This window comes from Portunus trituberculatus, chromosome 40, assembly GCF_017591435.1.
Source record: "Portunus trituberculatus isolate SZX2019 chromosome 40, ASM1759143v1, whole genome shotgun sequence".
Taxonomy (NCBI): domain Eukaryota; kingdom Metazoa; phylum Arthropoda; class Malacostraca; order Decapoda; family Portunidae; genus Portunus; species Portunus trituberculatus.
In genome coordinates, this window is record NC_059294.1 from 13568645 (window position 1) to 13592882 (window position 24238).

Sequence of the window (24238 nt, forward strand, 5' to 3'; positions counted from 1 at the left end):
CTTAGTGGGGATTAAAATAGTAAAGACTGACCATTAATCATTTGACCTCCATAGACCCTTACTGCAAATAAAGTCGCCTAATCATACCCCAAAATTATGGTAAAAATGCGTCTCTGTATTGAAGGGATTGATTTTTATTAAATGATGTAATTGCTTATCTTTACTTAATGAATTATTTTAAAGTCTTATTGATGAATGATATTAGGCAGTGATATATTTTAGGTAGGCTGTGGTCAGAGTCAGATCGTCAGATATGAATGTTGACAACTCGATACACATTCTTCCTAGTTCTCAACTTCTCACTCTCAGACTCTCTGGGATTTGCGTGAGGCACATAGTGACACACAACACTGGATATGCACTTGCTGGTGATCTGACAGCCTCCCTAAGTAGTGAATCAATAACAGGAAGACCTAGAGAGTGTATTAGGTAAGTCTGACATAGTAGACAGTACCAAGGAATTTAATACTCGTGGCTAAGAATGGATATGCCTTATGTGAATCAGAACGCACGCATGTAAAGGGTACTAACTCGTATTCCAACAACACACCCTATCTTATGTAAACATTAATGTGCCTTTAATTCGTGTCTGAGTTCGTTTATATATATATATATATATATATATATATATATATATATATATATATATATATATATATATATATATATATATATATATACACACCTTCCTCTTCCTTGTATTCCACAACCAAATTTCATTGATAGAAATATTGAACCTTTCTGTACTATTTCTGTGTATTTTTATTTTATTATTATTATTTTTTTCAGTGTTGGTAAACTGTGATATTTTTGATTTATTTTTTTGTTTTGTTAGGGTGGTGGGGGAGGGCAACAATTTACAATAGGTCCTTTCCTAAATATGATCCTTTGCGTCCTTAGATTTCTAGGTAAGAAAATGTTAAATTTGGTTTATTTAGATTTCCCCGCCCAATGAAACCAAAGCAAACTGTCTAGCCTAACCTAACCTAAACATCAGGCAGCAGGCCAAGCTATATTTCTCAGGAAAAAAAGAAATAATCTTTTATTCTACAGGCTAGTTTCATAAAATGGGTGGCTCTCCAAGCTGCCAGATTGCTGCAGTAGACATGGAAGGTCCAGAAGCTATGATGGTGAAGGAGAAGGTTAAGAACAACTGTGTGATGATTTTCTCAAAAACCTATTGTCCTTATTGCAAGATGGCCAAGAAGGTAATTTAGTAGCACTTAAATATGTGATATAGCTAATAAAAATACATTAAACTAATATAACTAAACATGAATTAATTAGATGCCTGTAAAATGCAGTTATATATAAGAAATGTATGTACTGTACTTGAGGATTCCTGTGTTTTCCATTTTCAACTCTGGATTTCTAAGAGCTGTCCACTTATGAATTATGAATTTTTTCAGGCTTTCAAAGACCTTGGTGTGCCATATAATGTTTATGAGTTGGACAAACAAGCAGATGGTTTGAAAGTGCAGGATGTATTGGATGGTATGACAGGAGCCAGAACAGTAAGTAATACTTATATAACTGTGGTCACTTGAATCTTTTGTGCCACATGACTTTTCTTTAATCAGCAAGTGTTTCATATTGTAAGTATTTGTATTTATTCATATCTGGCAAGTAACCCATAGATATTGTGGTTGCACATTGTGTATGTTCCCATTGTGTGATGGGCAAAATATTATTTCCTAAAATCTCCATATGTGACTGCATCACATTGCATTTATTTGTAAGTCATAGTTGGGCAGAAGCACAGATTTTGTACTAAGTATGACACCTTCCCTGGGGGTAAGGATTTTTCTCGGGAGGAGACACCCCCATCCACTGCAGTGACGTCATGAGTGGCTAATTCCTGATTGACTGCTATCCACCCCTCTCTCTCTCTCTCTCTCTCTCTCTCTCTCTCTCTCTCTCTCTCTCTCTCTCTCTCTCTCTCTCTCTCTCTCTCTCTCTCTCTCTCTCTCTCTCTCTCAACAATTTACATTGTTGGCCATTGTCAAGGTCATTGGCTTGCAGAGGCTGTTGCTATATGAAAAGATGAGTGATCTTCATCATGTAGGTTATTTGTAGCAATGTATACTTCATTATGAAACTCCAGATCTTAAAATTTTAATTTTGCAATATAACTAGGTTTGCTCTATGTATAAGGTGAAGATAAAGATTTACTCTGTGCTGTGGCTTGTATCTCATCACCAGATTAACAAAATCGTATTGTGTTACTACAAAAAGTACATATGGCAAAAGGTGATCTTATATTCATTACACTTCATGAGTCACTTATCTTTGCATGCCTATGTTGGAAAAATGCCTGGTGAATGGATGAGTTTCCATATATGAAATATTTCAAATATGAGTGAAGTAACTGTACATGATCTTCAGATAAATGTATTAGGACCAAAATTCATCTACTGGCCAGTGAGGATTAGTAGTACATTTAGCAAATTCTTAATTTTCTTTCAGGTTCCTCGAGTGTTTGTTGGTGGCAAGTGTATTGGTGGAGGGAGCGAAACCAGGCAACTATATAATGAGGGTAAATTGCTAGACTTGGTGAAGCAGTGTCAAGAGAGCTGATTCTATGTGTAATCACCTTAGGGTTTCAAATGACCTACTGGTAACTGTACTGCCAATGCAAGCTAGCATGGCTTTCACTGTCCCATATGTAAATGTTCTCCCCTTAAATAGCAATTTTTATCTTTATTTTTGTATAGCATAACACTTGTTGAAAAGAAGTTTGTGCTCCAGATTTCATCACTTAGAAAACCACTTTACAATTGCACAAATTGTAGATGGAAAAAATCATATTAAATTACGCAAGATCCTATTGAATACAAATCATATAGTAAATTTCTATTTTATGATACTGAAATGTAGCATTTTGAGGAAATAACATTTTAGTACTAGTCTACTTGTTGAAAATATATAATGAAGGCTATGTATTGATGTCAACTATTCGTAATATGAACATGTACATCTGATTAAAAAGGGATGATATTGAATGGATATTATCCTATCAGAATGGTCATGTTCTATTTATGTACAGTGAAATTATTAATCTCCAGAGACAAAATGTCACCTGTGATGGTTTCCAGTTGGCAAATTATGAAATTTGCTTAAATGTTCAGTAATTTGTGTAGCCAAATCATTAGTTTAGATTTTTATTCACATAGTATGCTATTTTGTTTCAAATGTATATATTTAGAATATAAATGAATATTCATTTCATAAATTATTAGTTTCAATTACTGTTTGATATTAAGTGTAATGACAGGAAGTTCATGGAAGTGGTAGATATTACATCTCATGGTAAAGTGCAACTGACAACTGATCTGCTAGTTAATCAACTTTGGTTCAGTAACCTGTCTGGTAGCAGTACTTACTTTTTCTGGAATTTTTTTTGCATAGTTTCAACCTGAAACTGTCTTCTTAATTAACTTGGTGATATTAGCAATATTCATTTAATTGCTTAATCTGCAAGTTTCCATATCTCCATATTCCTCAGCTTTTCTTGTATCCATTTTACACTAACTTCATTATGTTGCACCAATCTATTACTGCTTCTGGTAACACCAAATTGGCCTGGTGGAACAAGGGAATAAATAAAACTGCTTAATATTATCCAAAATGAATGTTAACTCCTTTATACAACATATTACAAATACAATAAACATACGAACGAACAAAGTGATACCGACACCACTTACAGTTTCTCATTTCACAAAACACTGGGGTCATAGTAACTGTGGAGAACGAATTCCTTCGCTGATGACGTGACACTGGGATTGGCTGAGGGAAATGCGGCATATCAAGGAGATGATAGCTTGATGTCCTGACTAGTCTGGAGTGTAACAGCTGGTAATGCTGGTCAACACTATCATAGGGAGTACTACACTAACATGCTGGATTCTGTGACGTGGAAAAAAAAAAAAAAAAAAAAAAAACTATATACACAACTGGGTATGTATTCTAAGTCTGAACATTATTGTCATAGGGATATACACTGGGCTTCTGCTTGATGGAATTGGGATGACAGGCACATGAATCTTACTAAAGGTGAATTAAACCTCCTACAGATGCATAATACTGCAATTTTCTAATTACCTAAATATTTCATAACTAGATTTTTAATATGTAAATATCTTTAAAGGAAAAAGCTGCATATTAATTAAAATATTGCAACAATATATCATAATACATCTAACAAAGTTGAAGGAATATGTTTTCATTGAGTTGGATACACTAGATACATTTATAGAAATTTGGGATGTTTGCATGTTCTACATGGTTATCAGTGTACACTGAACAAATAATATTTGGAGTATATAACAGTATTCATCCACACAAAAATGTAACATCAGACCAGTCATTCTTTTCAAATATTGCTATCAGAAGACACTCATTATATGTATGTAACATTTTAAAAGATTTGAATCAGATATGAAGCAATATACAGAACAATATAATAAGCATCAATCATTACATAACTTAAAGAGATGGATAGGTTTCATCCCTATCTTCTGTTGTCAAAACAAAACTATAAAAAGCGTCACAGAAAAAATGTATCCATGATGAATTATTTATATATTCATATTTTATATAATTGTAGGAAAATCTTAAGTGAAACATCTTAACAATGGTTTCTTCTGCACCGGGCAGAAAAAAACATATTTGCAGCACAAATTATTTTAGGCCATAATCCAACTACCAGAGCTGTCAACTCCACATACACAGGGTGGGTCAGTGCATCCACTCAACTGGCCCAGGTGAATCGGCATCTGCATCAGGTATGATGGGGAAGTGTATCTCAGTAGGAAATTGATTGCATTACTTGAAAATACAAAAGCAGAAAATTGTTGCTCACTAAGGAAATTAACTTGTAGCCTAGAGAGAGAGAGAGAGAGAGAGAGAGAGAGAGAGAGAGAGAGAGAGAGAGAGAGAGAGAGAGAGAGAGAGAGAGAGAGAACTAAAGCAATGTTTTCACAGGGCATAAAAGGTAAAATTTTAATAAGTATATAAAAAGAAAAAAATATTGTAATATTCTTGGCATCAAATTGATGAGGTAATGGGGGGAAGCAAGATGCAGCCAATAACACCACAGCCACACACAATCAGAATTCACTTTAGGTTCATCAGGGAAAAAGGGAGGCACTTCATGGAGGGATTTGAATTATGCAGGTAAGGAAGACAAAAATTATGAGGTAAGTGACATCAGGAAGGATACCTCATTACATGTCTATGGAAATCACTTCCATAAGGCAGTTTAATTAAAGCACTGAATTTTCCTCATTTAATGAAGTTCATACAAATATTTCCATATTCACATTCCCTATAAAAGTTTTATACACAAGCACTGGGAACTTGCTGGATTTACATTACATTGACATTGGCATTAACACTGCACTACTGATGGTACATCACAGATCTGGGGATAAGTATCATATCCTGCCAAAGAGTACTTGGTAGGCATATCTCAATACTTCATATTTGCTGATGTCAACTTTTGCACATATACACATTTCATTGTATTGCTATTGTCTCATTTCAAGGTTAAAAACACAACTACGTACATACAGAACCTTGTAAAATAGCGCAAAACAACAGTTTATTCATGCATTCAGCAATAAATAATGGCTGTTCCATTTATTAGTTCACTATTCAGCAAGTCTTTGGTTCAAGGTTTCTGACATTCAGGTGCTGAACAGAGAGAGAAAAAGAAGTCTATTTATAGTGCTACTTGTTCAACAGTATCATCTGGAGCTGAGCACCACATTGTATGCCTAAGCAGCTTCTTGGGAGGGCAGGAAGAACAGTGCTCTTAGAGGGTTTCTTTTCAGAATAACATGTCTTGGTAGAAAAATATGATAACCACATGAATAAGAACTGATTTTTTAAAATTTCTTTCTTTCTTTCTTTTTTTTTTTTATTTTCATGTAGTTGACATGATACTCATAAAATGGGAGTAGATACTTCTGTTAGCAACTAACCTTTTACCTGTATTTTTTAAGTCATAATATTTCAAATAAAATTCAGTAGCATCAACACCTGATATACAAGTACTTAATTTAAAATGTGCAGTAGAGTATTAAGATAAAATTTAATTTGTTATTAATATGCAATTCCTGCATATATTATAAGATCTTAGTCATACACAGAAAGTGCCAATATTATCACAGATTTATGAATCTGAAGACTAGTTACTGATGCTCTCTCCCTAAGATACAAAATCCCTCTTGTTTTTGTGAGTAATTCACTGTTGCATGCATATCATATTAAGAACGTGCTTTAAAGCTTTGCCTTAAATTCTTCATTAAAATGACTAAGCAACAGTGTTCAGGGTACAACAACATTATTTAGTATTAGGAAAAATACTCTTGGTACACCTTTGAACATTTGAAACAACAATTCTCAATTCATAACACTGAGTTACATATTAACATCTGAGGGATCTCAGTACTGGTAGTCATCCGAGTCAGCATAATCTGGGTAGTCATCATCCACATCCATGGGGTCGGCAGCCAGATTGGTGACAGTAGCTGAAAGTGGCGAGTGCTTGTTGAGAGCACCACCACTACCTACACCTCCCAGGCTGCCTCGGCCACCACCTGGAGTGGAGTCCAGGGCATCTTCACACCCCATTGATAACTCATCCTCTTCTCCATAAAACCTAAAATAGACAGATAATGTAAATACAACTACAACAAAAATAACATCAATAAATAAAAAACAATGAAAAATAATAGCATTAATCAATTAATTAACAATTCAGATGCCATATATACCTAATGGAGTGGCCAAGTGGCTAACATTTAAGCACAGCTAAAGAACATATTGACGAGTGTGACCAAAGCAAGGGCAGAGAAAGCTGTATGTGCAGTGGTTATCTTGCTAACAATTTGTGCTAAATCACTAATTTGGATAAGAAACCTTAAAACAATGATAAGAACTGTCATAATATATGTACATATTACATTAATTAAGCTTACATACATAAGCCCTCAAGAATTTTGTTAATCATCAAAATCCAAACTTATTGTGTGAATACTTAAATTATACCATGGAAAGGATCTTTTCATATTATGAATATGATGTGTGCATTATTCACCTAAGGTCATCTACTAGTCATGCTGCCTGCTGTTTTCCTATTGCTCAGAACTCCTAATGACAGACCTTTGGCTGGAACTGAGATCACTTGTACACCACACACCAGGATAGAGTGGTCACAACCCTTAGGCTTACATATGTACCTACTTGCTGGTGGGTGAACCAATTGCTATACATTAAGTGGCTTGCCCATTTTCCTCGCTTTACGCAAGGGTTGAACCCCGGCCTTCTTAATTGTGAAACTAGAGTGCTAACAACTACACTATGGTGTGTATGTGTGTGTTTCACTGTTTGATCTGCTGCAGTCTCTGATGAGACAGCCAGATGTTACCTGTTACCCTACGGAACGAGCTCAGAGCTCATTATTTCCAATCTTTGGATAGGCCTAAGACCAAGCACACACCACACACCGGGACAACAAGGTCACAACTCCTCAATTTACATCCCGTACCTACTCACTGCTAGGTGAACAGGGCTACGTGAAAGGAGACACACCCAAATATCTCCACCTGGCTGGGGAATCGAACCCCGGTCCTCTGGCTTGTGAAGCCAGCATTCTAATCACTGAGCTACCGGGTGTGTGTGTGTGTGTGTGTGTGTGTGTGTGTGTGTGTGTGTGTGTGTGTGTGTGTGTGTGTGTGTGTGTGTGTGTGTGTGTGTGTGTGTGTGTGTTTACTTAGTCGTATTTACCTAGTTGTAACATAAAGGAAAAGAGCTACATTTGTGCTGTCCTGTCTCTGTATCTATGAAAATCCAACATTTCTTTGAACTTAGCGTGTATTTACCTAGTTGTATTGTACAGGATTCAAGCGGGGCTCATAGTGTCCTGTTTACATGTTTCCATTTATCTAATTTTTTCTTAAAGTTATGCACACTACGTGCTGTAATAGCTTAATTATCCAATGGATTCCACTTTTCCACTGTTCTGTGTGGAAAACTGTATTTTCCAATATCCTTCACACACTGCTTCATCCTGATCTTCTTTTCATGTCCTCTTGTCCTTCCATCTTCTGTCAACTGCACCAGGTCTTCCACATCTATCTTTTCTATGCCATTGACTATCTTGTACATTGTTATTAGGTCCCCATGTTCTCTTCTATCTTGTAAGATTGGCAGTCCTATTTCCTTTAGTCATTCTTCATTTGTTAGGTACTTCGATTCCGCCACCATCTTTGTAGCAATTTTCTGTATCCTTTCCAATTTTCTTACAGTATATCATTTATAGAGCTCGGAGACCATACCACTGCTGCATATTCCAGCCTTGGACGTATCATGCTCGTGATGATTTTTTCATCATATCTTTGTCCATGTATTGAAATGCCACTCTTATATTAGTCAACATTTTATATGATAATCCAAATATCTTGCTTATGTGTTTTTGGGGCTCAGATTTTCCTGTATGATCACTCCAGATCTTTTTCCTCTTTAGTCTTCATTATTTGTTCCTCTCCCATCATATAGTTCCATACCAGTCTTCTTTTACTCTTTCCTAGTTCCATTATGTGACATTTCTTGGCATTAAACTCCAATTTCCACTTCCTGCTCCACTCATAGATCTTGTTTATATCTTCCTGCAACAGCAGACAGTCCTCTCTGGTTTTGATAACTCTTAGCAGCTTTGCATCATCAGCAAATAAATTTATATAACTGTTTATCCCAATGTGAATGTCGTTTACATAAATCTGAAACATAATGGGGGCTAACACTGACCCTTGTGGCACTCCGCTAGTTACTTTACCCCAAGATGAGTATGTATCTCTGATCACAGTTCTCATTTCCCTATCCTTCAAATAATCTCTTGTCCATTCTAGCAAAGTTCCTCACAGTCCTCCTATGTTCTCTAGTTTCCAAAGTAGTCTTCCATGAGGGACTTTATCAAAAAGCCTTTTTTATATCCAGGTATACTGTGTCCATCCATCCATCTCTGTTTTCCAGTCCTGCAATAACTCTCAAGTAGGAGCTTAATAAGTTTGATACACATGACCTCTCTGTCCTGAACCCAAATTGTCTGTTTGATATGACTTGCTCCTCTTCTAGAAATTTAATCCATTTTTCTTTGACAATTATTTCACACAACTTCCCCAAAACACTTGTAAGTGACACTGGTCTGTAGTTAATAGTTCAGTTGCCTTTCCTCCTTTAAATATTGGTATTACATTGGCTCTCTTCCATTCTAGTAGAATTTTCCCTTCAATTAATGAACTTGTAATAATTTCCCAAATTGGATCCAGTAGTTGCTCTTTACATTCTTTTAACACCCATCCTTATACACCATCTGGCCCCATTGCTTTTCTGACATCCAACTTATCCAATAATCTTCCAATATCTTCTTTGTGCACTGTGATCTCCTGTAATCCTTGGCAATGCAATGTCCTATTAGGTTCTGTGAAATCTTCTGCAGTGAACACTGTTTTGAAGCTCTCATTCATTATTTCACACATTTCCTTCTCTGTTTGGTATGTCTTCCCTTCTTTAATTATTTTTTTCAATTGGTTTTTGTTTTGCCATTTATAAACTTGTAGAAAAGTTTGGGTTCATCTTTGCTTTTATTCATCACATCTTTCTCAAAGTTTCTTTCTTCCTCTCTCCTTACTCTAATATATTAATTTCTGGCATCCTTGTACTGCCGTCTGTTATAGTCATTTCTCTGTTTTATGAGTTTCTTCCAAGCTTTATCTTTTGCCTTTTTAGCTTGTATGCATCTAGCATTGTACCAAGCATGTATTTTTTCTTAACTCTATAAACAGGTACAAATTTTTTACTCCTTCATTATATTTCTGTAAGAATATGTCATATTTCCCTTGTATTGTCTTTCTGTACATAATGTTTCTCCACTCAATATCAGCAAAATAGATCCTTAATTTTTCAAAATCCGCTCTTGCATAATTTAATCTCTCTCCTTTGTAGTCATCTCTGTAACTTATCCCATCTTCCTCCTGAATTTGCATCTCTAATGTCACATGATCACCTCTTCCCATTGGACTAAGGTATTGTATGATTGGAGGGGGCTCTGGTTTCTTTGTGAAAACTAGGTCAAGCAATGATGGTTCTTCTTCCCCCCTGTACCTTGTTGACTCCTCCACCCACTGATCCATTGCATTAACCATAGCCAACTGTAATACTTCCTCACTCCACTGTCCAGCATTATCCATTACTTCCATCTCTCTCTAGTTTACTTTTTTGCAGTTAAAGTCTCCAACTAAAAGTATTCTGCTATCTCATCTTATCATGTTATCTAGCCACTTAATCACCTCTCTTTGCATATCTTTATGTTCTTCAGTTCCCCATGTATTTGTCTTAGGTGGCACATATGTAACTATAGTTTTTCTCTTCTTTGATTCCTCTGTTTTGATTGTTACTCCCATTACTTCCGCTTTGTCCTCTCCATATTGCACATCCTCCACACATATATTATCACAAACCATTATTAGCACTCCTCTTCCCCCTTTATCCTTCCTGTCCCTCCTCCAGCTATTCTATTTCTCCTCTTTAAAGTTAACGTGGATCTCTTCTCTTAGTTTTGTTTCAACGATGCACATTACATCCGGCTTTTTCTCTTTAAAATAATCCCTAACCTCCAACATGCTTGATAACAACCCATCTATATTAGTATAAGTCACTCCTAATTTTTTGCCTCCTCCACCCTCCTCTTTCTTCTGTAGGTACCATTTCTTTAGTCTCATATCCAGAACCCTCCAGTAAAAATTCTTCTTCTCTATCTCTGTCCTTTTCTCGTTTTTTTTTTTTCCTTAGCTTCACTACTTAGCACTTTCTCCTTTTCCCTCTCCTCTAGGTTCATATCTCTTTTATCCATATATCCTTTCGTTCAGTATCATCGGCCAGCTTCCCTTTCCTAGCCATAATTTCCTCTACTGCCACTTGGGATCTCATTCTCACTTTCATTGGTCTCCTACCCCTTCACTGTATCTTCCTAGCCTGATCACTTCCTCCACCTCCTGGTCTAGTTCTTGTGTGCTGTCTTGAACTTGTTTGATAACAGTTTTGGCCAATTCTCTCTCTTCATGTTCTCTCTTGAATTTATTTGGATTTTTCTTTTCCTTCATCCCCAAAATCAAGAAGCTTTTTCTCTTATCCACTGTTTCCTGCACCAGGTCTTCTTTCTCTTTAATTATTTGAATTACAGCGACTTTGTTTTCCTGAATTTGTCTCTTTACAACCTCCGAAAATTTAACTTTTCCTCTTCCTGTTCCTGCTTCTATGCATTTCATAGTTCCTTCAGCTTGTTTTCACCCAATCCACCTTCTACCCTGTCCACAATCCCATCCTGCACTTTAACCTGTAAGCTCCTTAAGGAGTTTTTGTATCCTTGGCATGTGGCTTTTAGTACGTAATTTTGTTTCTTTATTTCTTGTATCTCTTCCTTTGATCCCGGATTGGTTGCACTGACCTTTCCACATTCTACCAATCTCAATTCAGCTCTTTGTTTTCCATTATCAGTCTATCCTGTTTGTCCATTAGACTCGACATCACTTCCTTCATGTACTTTAACTCCTTTGCTACATTGACCAACCTCCTCATACTACCTCTTTTGTCCCTGAATCCAGATAAATCCTTGTCTATATTACCCTCAGTTAGTTTCCTTAGTCCAACAGGAGTTTCAATGTACCGTTGGTTTTCACATAATGGCGTATGTTTTGATTCCGTCGTATGTCTGGCAGCACTACTCTGTTCCATCTCTCTCATTTTTCTTTCCGTATATACAATCCTATGTTAGCATGTCCTTTGTTTTTCCCATACTCCCTTTCTGTCTGACGTCACGTCTTTCCTCTCAGTCCTCGCTCACCACCGCCTGAGGCGGACACGCTACGCTCCTGCCTCTCGTTTCGCTCGGTTTACACTTGTTGTGTATTGTGCTACCGTAAATACACTTTCATAATGGACTCAGGTGTCTCCATGCTACCCCTGTTTTACGACAACTACCACAATCCAAAACTTATTTAATAAGGAGACAGGAGAACCTATGACCCCCTCCCTCCCTGTACATATGTCTAGGCCAGTCTCCAGCTCCTGTTGTAGCTTTTCCTTGCGAACTGCTCAGAGACGTTTGGTTGGCATGGTGTCTACGTAGTGTGTGTGTGTGTGTGTGTTTACCTAGTTGTAACATCCAGGAAAAGAGCTATGCTCGTGCTGTTCCATCTCCATATCTCTGAAAATCAAACATTTCTTTGAACTTAGTGTGTGTGTGTGTGTGTGTGTGTGTGTTTCACTGTTTGATCTGCTGCAGTCTCTGACGAGACGGCCAAACGTTACCCTACGGAACGAGCTCAGAGCTCATTATTTCCAATCTTCGGATAGGCCTGAGACCAGGCACACACCACACACTGGGACAACAAGGTCACAACTCCTCAATTCACATCCTGTACCTACTCACTGCTAGGTGAACAGGGGCTACACGTGAAAGGAGACACACCCAAATATCTCCACCCAGCCGGGGAATCGAACCCCGGTCCTCTGGCTTGTGAAGCCAGCGCTTTAACCACTGAGCTACCGGGTGTGTGTGTGTGTGTGTGTGTGTGTGTGTGTGTGTGTGTGTGTGTGTGTGTGTGTGTGTGTGTGTGTGTGTGTGTGTGTGTGTGTGTGTGTGTGTGTGTGTGTAATTCACCTCGGTCGCCTGCTGGACACCCAGCCAGTCTTCTCCATTGCGGAACGAGCTCAGAGCTCATAGACCGATCTTCGGGTAGGGCTGAGACCACAACACACTCCACACACCGGGAAAGCGAGGCCACAACCCCTCGAGTTACATCCCGTACCTATTTACTGCTAGGTGAACAGGGGCCACACATTAAGAGGCTTGTCCATTTGCCTCGCCGCCCCGGGACTCGAACCCGGCCCTCTCGATTGTGAGTCGAGTGTGCTAACCACTACACTACGCGGTGTGTGTGTGTGTGTGTGTGTGTGTGTGTGTGTGTGTGTGTGTGTGTGTGTGTGTGTGTGTGTGTGTGTGTGTTTGTGTGTTTGTGTGTAGATCTATTACGAATGTTCCTTCCAAATTACTAATATATAGCACAAGTAATGTGATCATCTGAGCTGATATAAATATCACAAAAAGAATCATTACTGCATTCACAAACTTTAATCTTGCATGGGAAAACCACACCAGGCTGCAGAACATTTTTGAATGCTAAATGCAAACAAGCCTTGGCATGCTCAATGTTCAAATTTGATATTGAGGTGCCTAGAGATGTATGAAATGTTTGCCTGATTTGAGAGAGAGAGAGAGAGAGAGAGAGAGAGAGAGAGAGAGAGAGAGAGAGAGAGAGAGAGAGAGAGAGAGAGAGAGAGAGAGAGAGAGAGAGAGATATATATATATATATATATATATATATATATATATATATATATATATATATATATATATATATATATATATATATATATATATATATATATATATATATATATATATATATATATATATATATATATATATATATATATATATATATATATATATATATATAATGCTAACATTGTGATACCTAATACACAGTATTTATAAGCAGTTGCTGGGGAAGTGTCATGCTTGTCATCTACAGCTCCTTTCAAAAGCCTAAGGTCTCAAACACAACAAAAAAATATTTTTGCATCCCAGTGCATTTATATGGAAGCTGAAAGATCCATGGGGTTAGGACTGAATAAATACCAGTTTCTAATATAATAACAGTGCTTATGTATTGTATTTAATGTGTTACTTTTGATACCATGGAAACTATCCATTGAAGTGTCCTGGGAAGTCTTAACTTCATTCAATATCACACATAAATATTAATGCTTTGGGATGTCCTGTGCTACTAATTAAAGTCAATTTCTTACTAATAAGGTTGGAATGACTCAATCTTAAGTAATATTAAATGATTATTAGTAATATTATAGGATTAGGTAAAAGTTTATCAAATTATCCAAAGAATAATTTAACTACTCAACACAGAAGACGACAACTACACAAAACACTTTTCTCAGTGATGTAAGCAGTTACAAAAAAACAAACAAACTTCAAATTGTGATAAATGAAAGACACAATAAAATGACATATCACTCAATAAGGGAACATGCAAAGGTCCAGGAAGGGACTGTGCCTAAGGGATGCACAAACTTCCCACCTGTGTAATGGACACTTGCTTCAAAGACTCTCCTCCACAATCCTGCAAGGTGCACAGTGCACTTTAGCTTTCTCCACTACCTCCTCCACCATCATCTAAGTCTCCATCCAAGATGAACCTAAGCAAAGACAGTATCCAACAGCCTAATTTCAACACCTTTCATCTTTCATAATAAAGGTGCATCAGTATAGTGTGGGGTGCCAGCCATGTTGGAAAAAAAAATTTTACACAAACTAATAAAATTAAGGGAAACCTATAAGATTTATAGTTCGTATTATTACAATTTTTTTTTCCTTTCACTGAAAGTATGTTTTCACTAGTCAATCAATAAACTTTGAGGGGGTGTTGAAAGTATCCATACACTTATATGCTTGGGAACCCATAGGATGAAGAGAAATATTTTCCCTTTGAAAAGGATCAAGGTTGATGATAAATTTACTTCAATAATAAATGGGAAAAGAAAAAAATAGGATTTTAAAGGTATAAATTTGAGGTACAGGCTTCAGGGATGCCTAGAAAAATATAGAAAACTACTTATTGCTACTAGGTGCCACTGAGGAATATGTTGTTAATGACATCTAATTATACAATAATGAATTCAGAATACATATACTTTAATACCATTTTTTCAGGTCCCTCCAAATCTTGTGATGTTGAATATGAGATCTGGTACCTGTATCTTTATCCTGTCCCAAAAAAGATTAAATAATCAGTGTCTGAAGGAAGCTACATTTTTGGAGTCACATGAAATACATAAGATTTTTGAAAATGCTTTTTTCAAATCCATGAAATTTACCTTTGAAATGCTTGTCGTACAAACACACTTTTTCATTAACCTTCTTGCCACTGAGTATTTCTTAGTTGCAATCTTCAATCTTGTTCATCTATCTATCTATATAGCAGATCAGTAATTTCACACAAGGTGGCCCAGACAAAGCACCACAAACTCATACACACACCATTCAAACTCTTAGTCCTGTCAGTCTCTGGTGGAAAGGGATAGTCCCAGAGACCACTGTATTACACCCCATAAGCTTCGCCATAGTATAGCTCACCACATACAGATATAGCAAGGCCAGGCCTGATAGCATTCACTAGTCTACTCCTGCCCCTTGATAATGAAAAAATTCCTTACCCCACACATTCTCCAATTCAGACCTCAGCAAATACTAGATACTTCCTGTGGAGTGCCTTGTACCCTAACTGGATCCATTAGGCCTATCCACACTAAGGGTGCATGAAGAAGAAAAAGTGATTCTTCTTGTTGCCTCCTCATTTCTTATTTTGTTCCTCCATGTTACTCCACACATACTTTTTGAACACTCCACACATACTTCTTGAACACTATGTTTACATTACATTTAACTGTTTCTTTTTCACTATATCCACATTTCATGTTTTGGTACCACATTATATAAATGTACTAATAAAAATGTGTATCACAGAGATGAAAGGACACATGAGGAAGAAGACTAATGTTTGACTGCTACTGCTTCAACAAAGAACCACAACCCTGAAGTTTTTTTTCAGATACCATAACACCTATGTTAAATTCTTCCACATAATAATGAACACATGGATTTGAAGGTCCATGATAATAATGATACTTCCAGAATGAGATTTTTCTAACAATGTACCTAAATGACTTATCTAGTACAGTAAGCTTACATATCATCCTGGTGTTCAGCACCGCCCTCCTCAGCCACCAGCAGCTCATATTCCTCAGCAGCATACCGATTCCAATCTGATACCTGCTGAAGAATGACCACAGGGCATTCAGTTTGACACAGTAGTTTTAGAAAATATTCTATGTATTTTTCAATTAAAGAATAATTAAAATTCAATAAAACACTAGAAAATATTCTATGTGTCTTTCAATTAAAGAATAATTAAAACTCAATAAAACACTAGAAAATATTCTATGTATCTTTCAATTAGAGAATAATTAAATCTCAATAAAATTAGAAAATATTCTAAAAATCTTTCAATTAGAAAATAATTAAATCTCAATAAAACTAATGATATTTCTGCTTCCAAAAAACTATTTCATTTTTTCATATACTCTCAAACATAAGGAGAAATTTATAAGATCTTATTCTGTAACACACCACAGAAAATCTTGTAAGACAACTGCTAAAATGAAACAACTTTATAGAAGGTTAAGAATAAATGGTGGTACTCAGTATAGAAATATATGTTTGTCTCCAGGGATGGCTATGAGGAGGTCTTCAATTCTTACCTCAGAGCCATCTTCCTCTGCCCTATGGGATGCGAAGGGATCTCGCTGTTCGTGGTCAAGATATTTCTCCAAGTTGAAGAAAGTATCAAAGAAAATAGGAGTCATTCGACATTTCTTCAAGTCCCTGAGTGATATCTTGTCGTTCTCCTCTGGTCGAACCATATCCAGCATCTAGAATAGCAAACATATATTAAGATCAAAAGCTTGCTATCTAAACAAAATTTTTAATAATTATCATTGGTGTCTCATAATCCTCTTTCTTCATTACATTTTCCTTTTTTACATGTAATCATTGTTAATTATTATGTGTCAAACCATGAATTATTGGATATAAAATATAAATGATTAATGAACATGATGAATAGGTAAAAAATAGCAGAGTTTATAATAAATTTTCATCTACCTGACAAAGGCAATCATGGAAAGGTAGGGTCTCTATTCCCAAAGCCTCCATGCGTTGCAGCTGCTCTTCATAGAAGTACTCTAGTTCATACATGGACAGGTAGCCATCCCCATCAAGGTCCATGCACCTGTTGAAGGGGGCACATTACTAGTGCAAATTCATGAATCTGTCTTACACACTCAACAAAAGTGAAACTAAGATTTCAAAAGCAAAATTACTTTGCTTAGTGATGGATACATATGGAAGATTACCATCATTATTATCATACTGAAAGGCAAGCAATACATTTACATGAATCAGTCTTATTCACCACAGTGGCTTACTAAGCTACAAGATTTTCCATTGTTTGTTATAAATCTCAACAATGGTATTTACCTGAACCAATATTCTATGGCTGTTGGGTGGCGTTTGTCTTCTTCAGAAATGAGGAACCACACAAATTCTTGGTAGCCCATGCGGTCTTGCTTCTGAAGGCGTCCCCTTGTCACTGCTCCACTGAATATCCGTTCAATCATGCGCCAAGAGAGAGCTGAAATACAGTTCTTATAGTAATTCTCCCAAGTATTTCAACCACATCAAAGTCTAGAACTTGAATATTATGCAGGCTGTTTAACTTGACTAGTAAGGATATAGTACATAAGCTGTGTGAGTGTGTTTGATGTGCTTGCCATATTTGTTTTATGTGTCTTGGTTAAATATATTGCAGCACAATATATACGCACAAAAATGTTTCACATGACTGAAGAACAAAAGTGCTAGAGTACAATCAGCAAAAACTGAAAGATGAATTTTCAGCACGTTCATTACTATATTGATATCTATGAACACAACACAGAGACAGAAATGCATCAAAATGCAAAAAAAAATCTCAAAAGTATACTGTCTGTTTTTTACTGTTGCATTATCAAGCATAGAGGAATCCCACACCCCAAAGTTGTGGAGTGCTGCAAACAGTCCTGTCAGGCCACATTTGATTTTGGCTCAAGCTATGACAAGAGCCAATGAAACTGTACTTAAGCATTCAAGTAACCTGTTCAGAATTGGAAAGAAAGTAGTGCTCAGATGTGTATTCTCAAACAATCCAGCGTCTTACCTCTATTACTTTTAATTAAGGTTTTAATAAAGGCTATCAGAATTTTCACAAGTATTTCTATGATTTTTTTGGAACATTTAACAGTTATTATGTACTACCAATGGATATAAAAGACAACTTGATTAGAATTTCTGTGGTCTTAGAGAACCAATATTATGAAAGCCAACAGTGATTAAGAATACAGGACTCAGCCTCAAAGTTACTTATTTATAGAACATAGGATATTTGCAAAGTAAACCATTCTGTCTTGTGGATGGCTGATTGGTTGATGGATAAAGACACAGAAGTAAAAATTGTGTTGTCACAGGTTGTGGTGTAGGAATTAATCATCATTAAAGTGTAAAGTACAGGCAATAATAAATGCTTAGAACTAACTCATATCTTCAGTTTAATTAGCAACATGATAATTCTAAGATTCACATATTACTTTAATCTTTACACACTGGGTGTTATATTACAACTAATTGTAGATACTTGAAATTAATTATCAATAAATTTTTCAGCATGTGTTTTTGTCCACTGAAAAGGTGTCCATCAAAAAGCATACACATGGATCAATGGCTGATCTAAAAAGAAAGAGAAGCAAAGCTAATATTCATTAATAATGCACAGAGTAACAACATTAACACTAATGATGGAATTGAAAGAAGAAGAAAAAAAAAAAAAAAAAATAAATAAATAAATAAAAAAATAAATAAAATAAATAAAAAATAATAAATAAATTTAATAAAAAATGTAAATAAAATAAATAAAAATAAGTAAATGAATAAATAATAATAATGAAAACTGAATAAAAATGCATTAATATATAATAGCAAATACTTAGCAAGCAAAAGCATATACAGAGAGGTGTCTCACCAACATTAAAATGCAATGCCTATAACCAGTGCTTACTTACAGCTGTGACCTAGGGGTGTGAAACAAGGAAAGTTGCTAAATCAAAGGAAAACAAGTCAGGAAATTTACAAAGAGCAACAAAGAAGTCATTATTGTTAGTAACTTTAAGAGTCTCAGAATGGAATAAAAAATATGAAGACAGATGGAGCTCATGAAATGAAGAACAGGTAGCAAATAGTACTACAGCAGAAACTTGAAACTGGGCACCAGGAGAGTTATAAGGAAAGAAAATATATAGGAGAGGTTGAACTTTTTTATTCAAGCTTATATGAGAGAGAGAGAGAGAGAGAGAGAGAGAGAGAGAGAGAGAGAGAGAGAGAGAGAGAGAGAGAGAGAGAGAGAGAGAGAGAGAGAGAGAGAGAGAGAGAGAGAGAGAGAGAGAGAGAGAGAGAGAGAGAGAGAGAGAGAGAGAGAGAGATGGGTGGGTATGACCTAAATTTTGTAAAGGGAAATTAATTTCAGTTCAGTATAAACATACATAAAGTTAATATTCTATCATCAATTAATACTGAAATGAAAGAATATTTACAAACTTTCACTAAAAAAGAGAGAGAGAGAGACTCACCCCGCTCATTGTGCTTGGCCAGATCATGCTTGTCTATGAACAAGTCATGGTCAGTATCCAGCTCCCAAAACTTGCAGTAAATGACATAAAAGTGTTCATAACTGAAGTAATCTGTGATTTGGTTAATATCCTCTTCTTCCTCTAAGATACTAATTACCTGTGGAGATAAATAATTCAAGGATCAACTATAATACATAAAAAAACACAAAGACATACTGTATCAGACAAAGCCATATATATTGAGTTGACATCATTGTAGGAATTAACCTGGTAAACAGTAGTCATTTTCATGACAAAAAGTTTCTCTATGTGTGATACTAATTACATTGTAACAAGTTGTACATTTCTTGTAAGTGTCACATCACAATAGTGCACTACTAGTATGCAACAAGTTCATACCCAGCTTTGCAGCTTCACACTAGTGGTTTTAGGTTGGTTTTGACTGTCCTGTCACTAAATAAATCTTTAAACTGATCTAATGGTGTCACTGAATGCTTAGTTGTAGTCTTCATTGAATATCAATACAACTTACCTGTAATAAGTTGGATCTTCTAAGTTCTGGTAGTGTTATTCTCCCTGACCAAGATCTATTTACACAATAATATATTCTTGCTATGACCTGCAAAATGAAAAAAGATTATTTAATAATATGAATATACTAATGAAACATATGTCATATATTTTTTACAATTCTGTATCAATGCATGAACATGAGAGAGAGAGAGAGAGAGAGAGAGAGAGAGAGAGAGAGAGAGAGAGAGAGAGAGAGAGAGAGAGAGAGAGAGAGAGAGAGAGAGAGAGAGAGAGAGAGAGAGAGAGAGAGAGAGAGAGAGAGAGAGAGAGAGAGAGAGAGAGAGAGAGAGAGAGAGAGAGAGAGAGAGAGAGAAATGTATAACCATAATCCCTTACTGTGTGCACATATCTGGAGTGGAACTCAGTAGCCTCCTTGAGAAAGGTGAGCCCTGGGTGTGTGTCCACAACGTCCTGGATCATGCTGAGGAAGTCTTCAGGCAGGAGGTAGTTCCGCATACCACGGGTCAGCACACGCACGAATCGGGAGGCCGTGTCATGGCAGGTTGAGATTACTCTGTTTGACCGAAAACCATTGTGAATTATCAAGTATCTATTTTTTCTCTCTAAATATTGGCATACAATATTGACCAAAAAGATTCACAAGTAATCTCTAAACAAAACTTGAGTACAGTATTTTGTTCTGAATAACTTACTTCATTTATATGTACTATAGTATAGCACTGAACATAATTGTAAAATTATATTTCAGTCACCATTTTTCTGTCTTTTTAAAATTTTTATTTCCATTCCCAAATATATACTACATACTCTTTTTTTCCTAATGTTTACTTCAGGATTTTTTACATAAATAATATGCATGATGTATGTTGTGTGCTATCCATGCATTCCTGGACTTTATCAATACAACACACAAATATATACTATTTTAAAAATAAAATATAATCCTGTGATGGTGTTAGGAGCATAATGTTGTCTGTACCAACCTGCTCCAGTAATCTGAAAATTGTTCCTGTGTGAGGTAGCCAAGCTTATCCCCGCCAGCGGCGATAAACAGCGGGGCCTTCCAGTAAAGTGGAAGGCCACAGGCACGCATGAGTGGGTCCATGTTGTCCCGCATCACCTGGCCATTCTGCTCCCGGAACACTGCTGACACCCGGGACAGTGCCTGCTCCTGATTCGCAGGGGTGGATGGCCGACCCATTGGGTAGTAGAATCTGAAGTGAGTGAATAGCATCACTACCAGATCCCAAACTCACATTATATGCCTGAGTGAACCCTTACTATTCTACATACTGTACTACATCATAAAATCAAAGGATTATGTGATGTGACTATTTTGAGGTACTGGAAAATAGAAGTCCCTCTATTGCTATTCTAATCACAAATGAGAGAGAGAGAGAGAGAGAGAGAGAGAGAGAGAGAGAGAGAGAGAGAGAGAGAGAGAGAGAGAGAGAGAGAGAGAGAGAGAGAGAGAGAGAGAGAGAGAGAGAGAAACTTTTTACTTGAGCTAATTTTTTTCCTTCAACTTCCTACTATGAGACTTTTCAAAAATTATCTAAAGCAGAGAACATCTAACACAAACACAAAATTTATATACTACAGCTGTGTAGAACATATACTATAGATGGTTCTTAACACACACATACTTAAAAACTCAAAACCAAATTCAAATACTGCCTGGATTTTACTTTAATCCCCCTTAAACTTGCACAAGAATTAGAAAAATAACTCTTGAGTTTACCTGGGTATAAGGAGGTTCTTGGTGGACTTGTTGTGACGGCGTAAGGTGTTGGGGACCCTTGCAGGGTGCAAGGGGGAGGTTGTAGACCCAGGGGGACCCACTGGGGAGGCAGGGGAAGCAGGATGGGCATTCTGCTGGAGGGCTGTGGTGAGGGGTGGAGTAGTTGGGGTAGGGCTAGTGGGAGCCAGTGGGGAGATGGTAGTGGTTTGGGATAGAGGGGACACAGGTGAGGTGCTTCCAGAGGAAGGTAGAGGACGAGCATTCTCTTTCTGCGCTGCACTGCCCTCTCGTACGTAAGTCTGTAGAAAAAGAAAGGTCTCATTACTTTTGTTGTCATACAGTCATGTCATTTATATACTACATACTGTAGTCTTATCAGATAAGTTTCCACCATCTCTGCAAATCTTGCAATGATTTACTGTTATCTAATATCAATAACAATAACTAACAATAATAATGAGAATAATTACAATAATAACAATAATAATTTTAATAATAATAATAATATTAACAATAATAATAATAATAATAATAATAATAATAATAATAATAATAATAATAATAATATTAATAATAATGTCACAAAAAACTTGAAACATATGCTGCCAGACACTTTAAAACAATTCTACATACATACACCAACAAAGTGTTCTATCAAGAATAGTTAAGTCCTCAGACCTCTGATGGTATAACTTTTAACATTACTTTGCCATATAGCTCGTCTGCTCCCATAGGGAAAAGTGGTATGTACACAGTGGAGGGTCACGCCAGCAATGAAACGCCATTTTCAAGCACGACACTGAAATTTGTCTTCTTTTCCTTTCCATACTGACGTTTAAGTTGACTGGTGTAATATTTGGAAACCATGATACAACAAAAAAATAAATGAAAATAAATAAATAAACAAAAACAGCTAGCAATGTAGATACGTAATGCCAGTAATAGGACATAGTTGTAGACCAATAAGATAAATTCCTAGTGTGACGAAGTGGTAATGATATTCGAAAAGAAACATCTTACAATAATCAACCGCACATGGCATCAGAAAATTAATTGTAAATCAGCCAGATGTTGTAATCCAAGTGCGACAATGGACTTCCGCCAATGAGCGAGGAAGTGAGGCTGACGTCACAGACTGGAGGGTAATGGATTCCCGGCACACCGCCTGGTAGGCTGCGAATATTTCTTTTCGGCGTAATGGCCCCTCCGTGGTCCGGCACACACGAAGCGCGTTGATTAAATCGATGTGAAGGCTGAGCACGGGAGTACTAATATTTCCACAGGACTGAGGGTGCGGCAAGGCAGACAGGGAGGGGAGAGTTGTGATGATGTAATGAACGCTCTCCAGATGGAAGACAGTTCAGAGTAACAAAATTGAATATCCTACACTGTAACGAACACGGGAGGGGAAAAAAAAAATAACTTCACTTTTTAATAAGCCCTCAAAGCTCTCTGAACTTTTCAAATGATCCCACGTCACTCTCCCGCTGCCACTAAACCAGGAAGACGCCGGGCCAGGGAATTTCTCAACACTGGTTATTTCCTCCCGCCTTCACCGGTGACCCCGTTTCCTGCAGCCGGCCGAGAAACAAATACTAATGCTGCAGATCCATCTAAAGGTCAACCCTTCGCTCCTCACGGTCAACCATTATACAAGCTTGCAGCCCGGACAGGTACACATCAAAAACTTCAAACTTCCTCATTTCATGACAACCCATGGACTAACAACATGATCCCACTGAATCGTATATCCCGTGCGGGCGAGGCCACCGCACCAAATACAGCTGGAACAGCAGAGGACACCTACCACCTACCACCGTTTCAGCGTTGCTATATACTAAAGATAGGGGACTACAGTGCCACATCATTATGAAGCTCACTGTTTTCAATATGACTGAGGAGTGAAACTACTCCACGCGCACATCCGTTTCACATTTATAAACACAATCTCCACGCCAAACCAGTCAACGTGCATAATTCACAGTCTATGCAAAGTAGTTTTAAATCATATGTACGTATATTACGGGAGTGAAACAAGAGAAAGAGTAACGGCTGATGCAAGGTGAGGTTGTCAGCATCAACACCTGCTCCGCCAGCCTTGCTCTCTATTGCACCAGCACGGCGGGCGACCTTGTCCTCCTCAGTACTGCCTCTGGTCAGGCCACAAACAGCCATTCATTCTCTTTTCTTTTTTCTCTAAGACCCCAACAAGAATCATACCCAGCGAGCCAGACAAGATTCCAGGGCAGGGGTGGACGCTCGCTATGCTGCCTGTACGGACTGAAGACACATTTGGGAACGCGCCAACTCTGAACCTTAAGGGAGTTGGTGAGTTAGCACAGTTGACCGCAGCCGCAACTCGTCCTGCAAGCCGGAGTTAATGACAACTTCCTCTCAGTGTCTTCCATATACAGCCTGAGAAGGTTGGCCACTATCACCTCGACGTTGGCCATTCACAACTGGTTCCTCTTTCTCGCGCCTTTCCTGCGACATGAATCGAGTCCCGGGTGACCAGGTGGGCAAGGCAAGACTGTATCCACA

The 24238-nt window shown here is 37.1% G+C and overlaps 2 protein-coding genes across 12 annotated transcripts in view; one reads left to right on the plus strand and one right to left on the minus strand.

The window, feature by feature from the left end:
* The first annotated feature begins 113 nt into the window (after positions 1 to 113).
* Positions 114 to 4965, plus strand: LOC123515995 (glutaredoxin-2, mitochondrial-like). Its single transcript, XM_045274966.1, has 4 exons — positions 114 to 429; positions 1054 to 1208; positions 1410 to 1514; positions 2467 to 4965. Exons 2-4 carry the CDS (start codon positions 1068 to 1070, stop codon positions 2575 to 2577), a joined length of 357 nt encoding a protein of 118 aa, XP_045130901.1. The 5' UTR covers positions 114 to 429; positions 1054 to 1067; the 3' UTR covers positions 2578 to 4965.
* The window catches only part of LOC123515992, a 106346-nt gene continuing 85724 nt past the window's right edge, over positions 3617 to 24238 (minus strand). For 4 of the 11 annotated variants that reach the window (XM_045274958.1, XM_045274957.1, XM_045274956.1 and 1 more), the window contains 10 exons: positions 21698 to 21996; positions 20940 to 21170; positions 20332 to 20509; positions 19955 to 20041; positions 19423 to 19579; positions 17243 to 17396; positions 16868 to 16994; positions 16465 to 16635; positions 15894 to 15979; positions 3617 to 6667 (listed from right to left, as the gene is read on the minus strand). In XM_045274958.1, the coding sequence (XP_045130893.1) occupies positions 6451 to 6667; positions 15894 to 15979; positions 16465 to 16635; positions 16868 to 16994; positions 17243 to 17396; positions 19423 to 19579; positions 19955 to 20041; positions 20332 to 20509; positions 20940 to 21170; positions 21698 to 21996 (1707 nt within the window). In that variant the 3' untranslated portion in view covers positions 3617 to 6450. Of the gene's footprint in view, positions 6668 to 14225; positions 14344 to 14846; positions 14912 to 15893; positions 15980 to 16464; positions 16636 to 16867; positions 16995 to 17242; positions 17397 to 19422; positions 19580 to 19954; positions 20042 to 20331; positions 20510 to 20939; positions 21171 to 21697; positions 21997 to 24238 lie in introns of all 11 variants that reach the window. The other 7 variants (XM_045274962.1, XM_045274961.1, XM_045274960.1 and 4 more) reach the window with 7 other exon arrangements.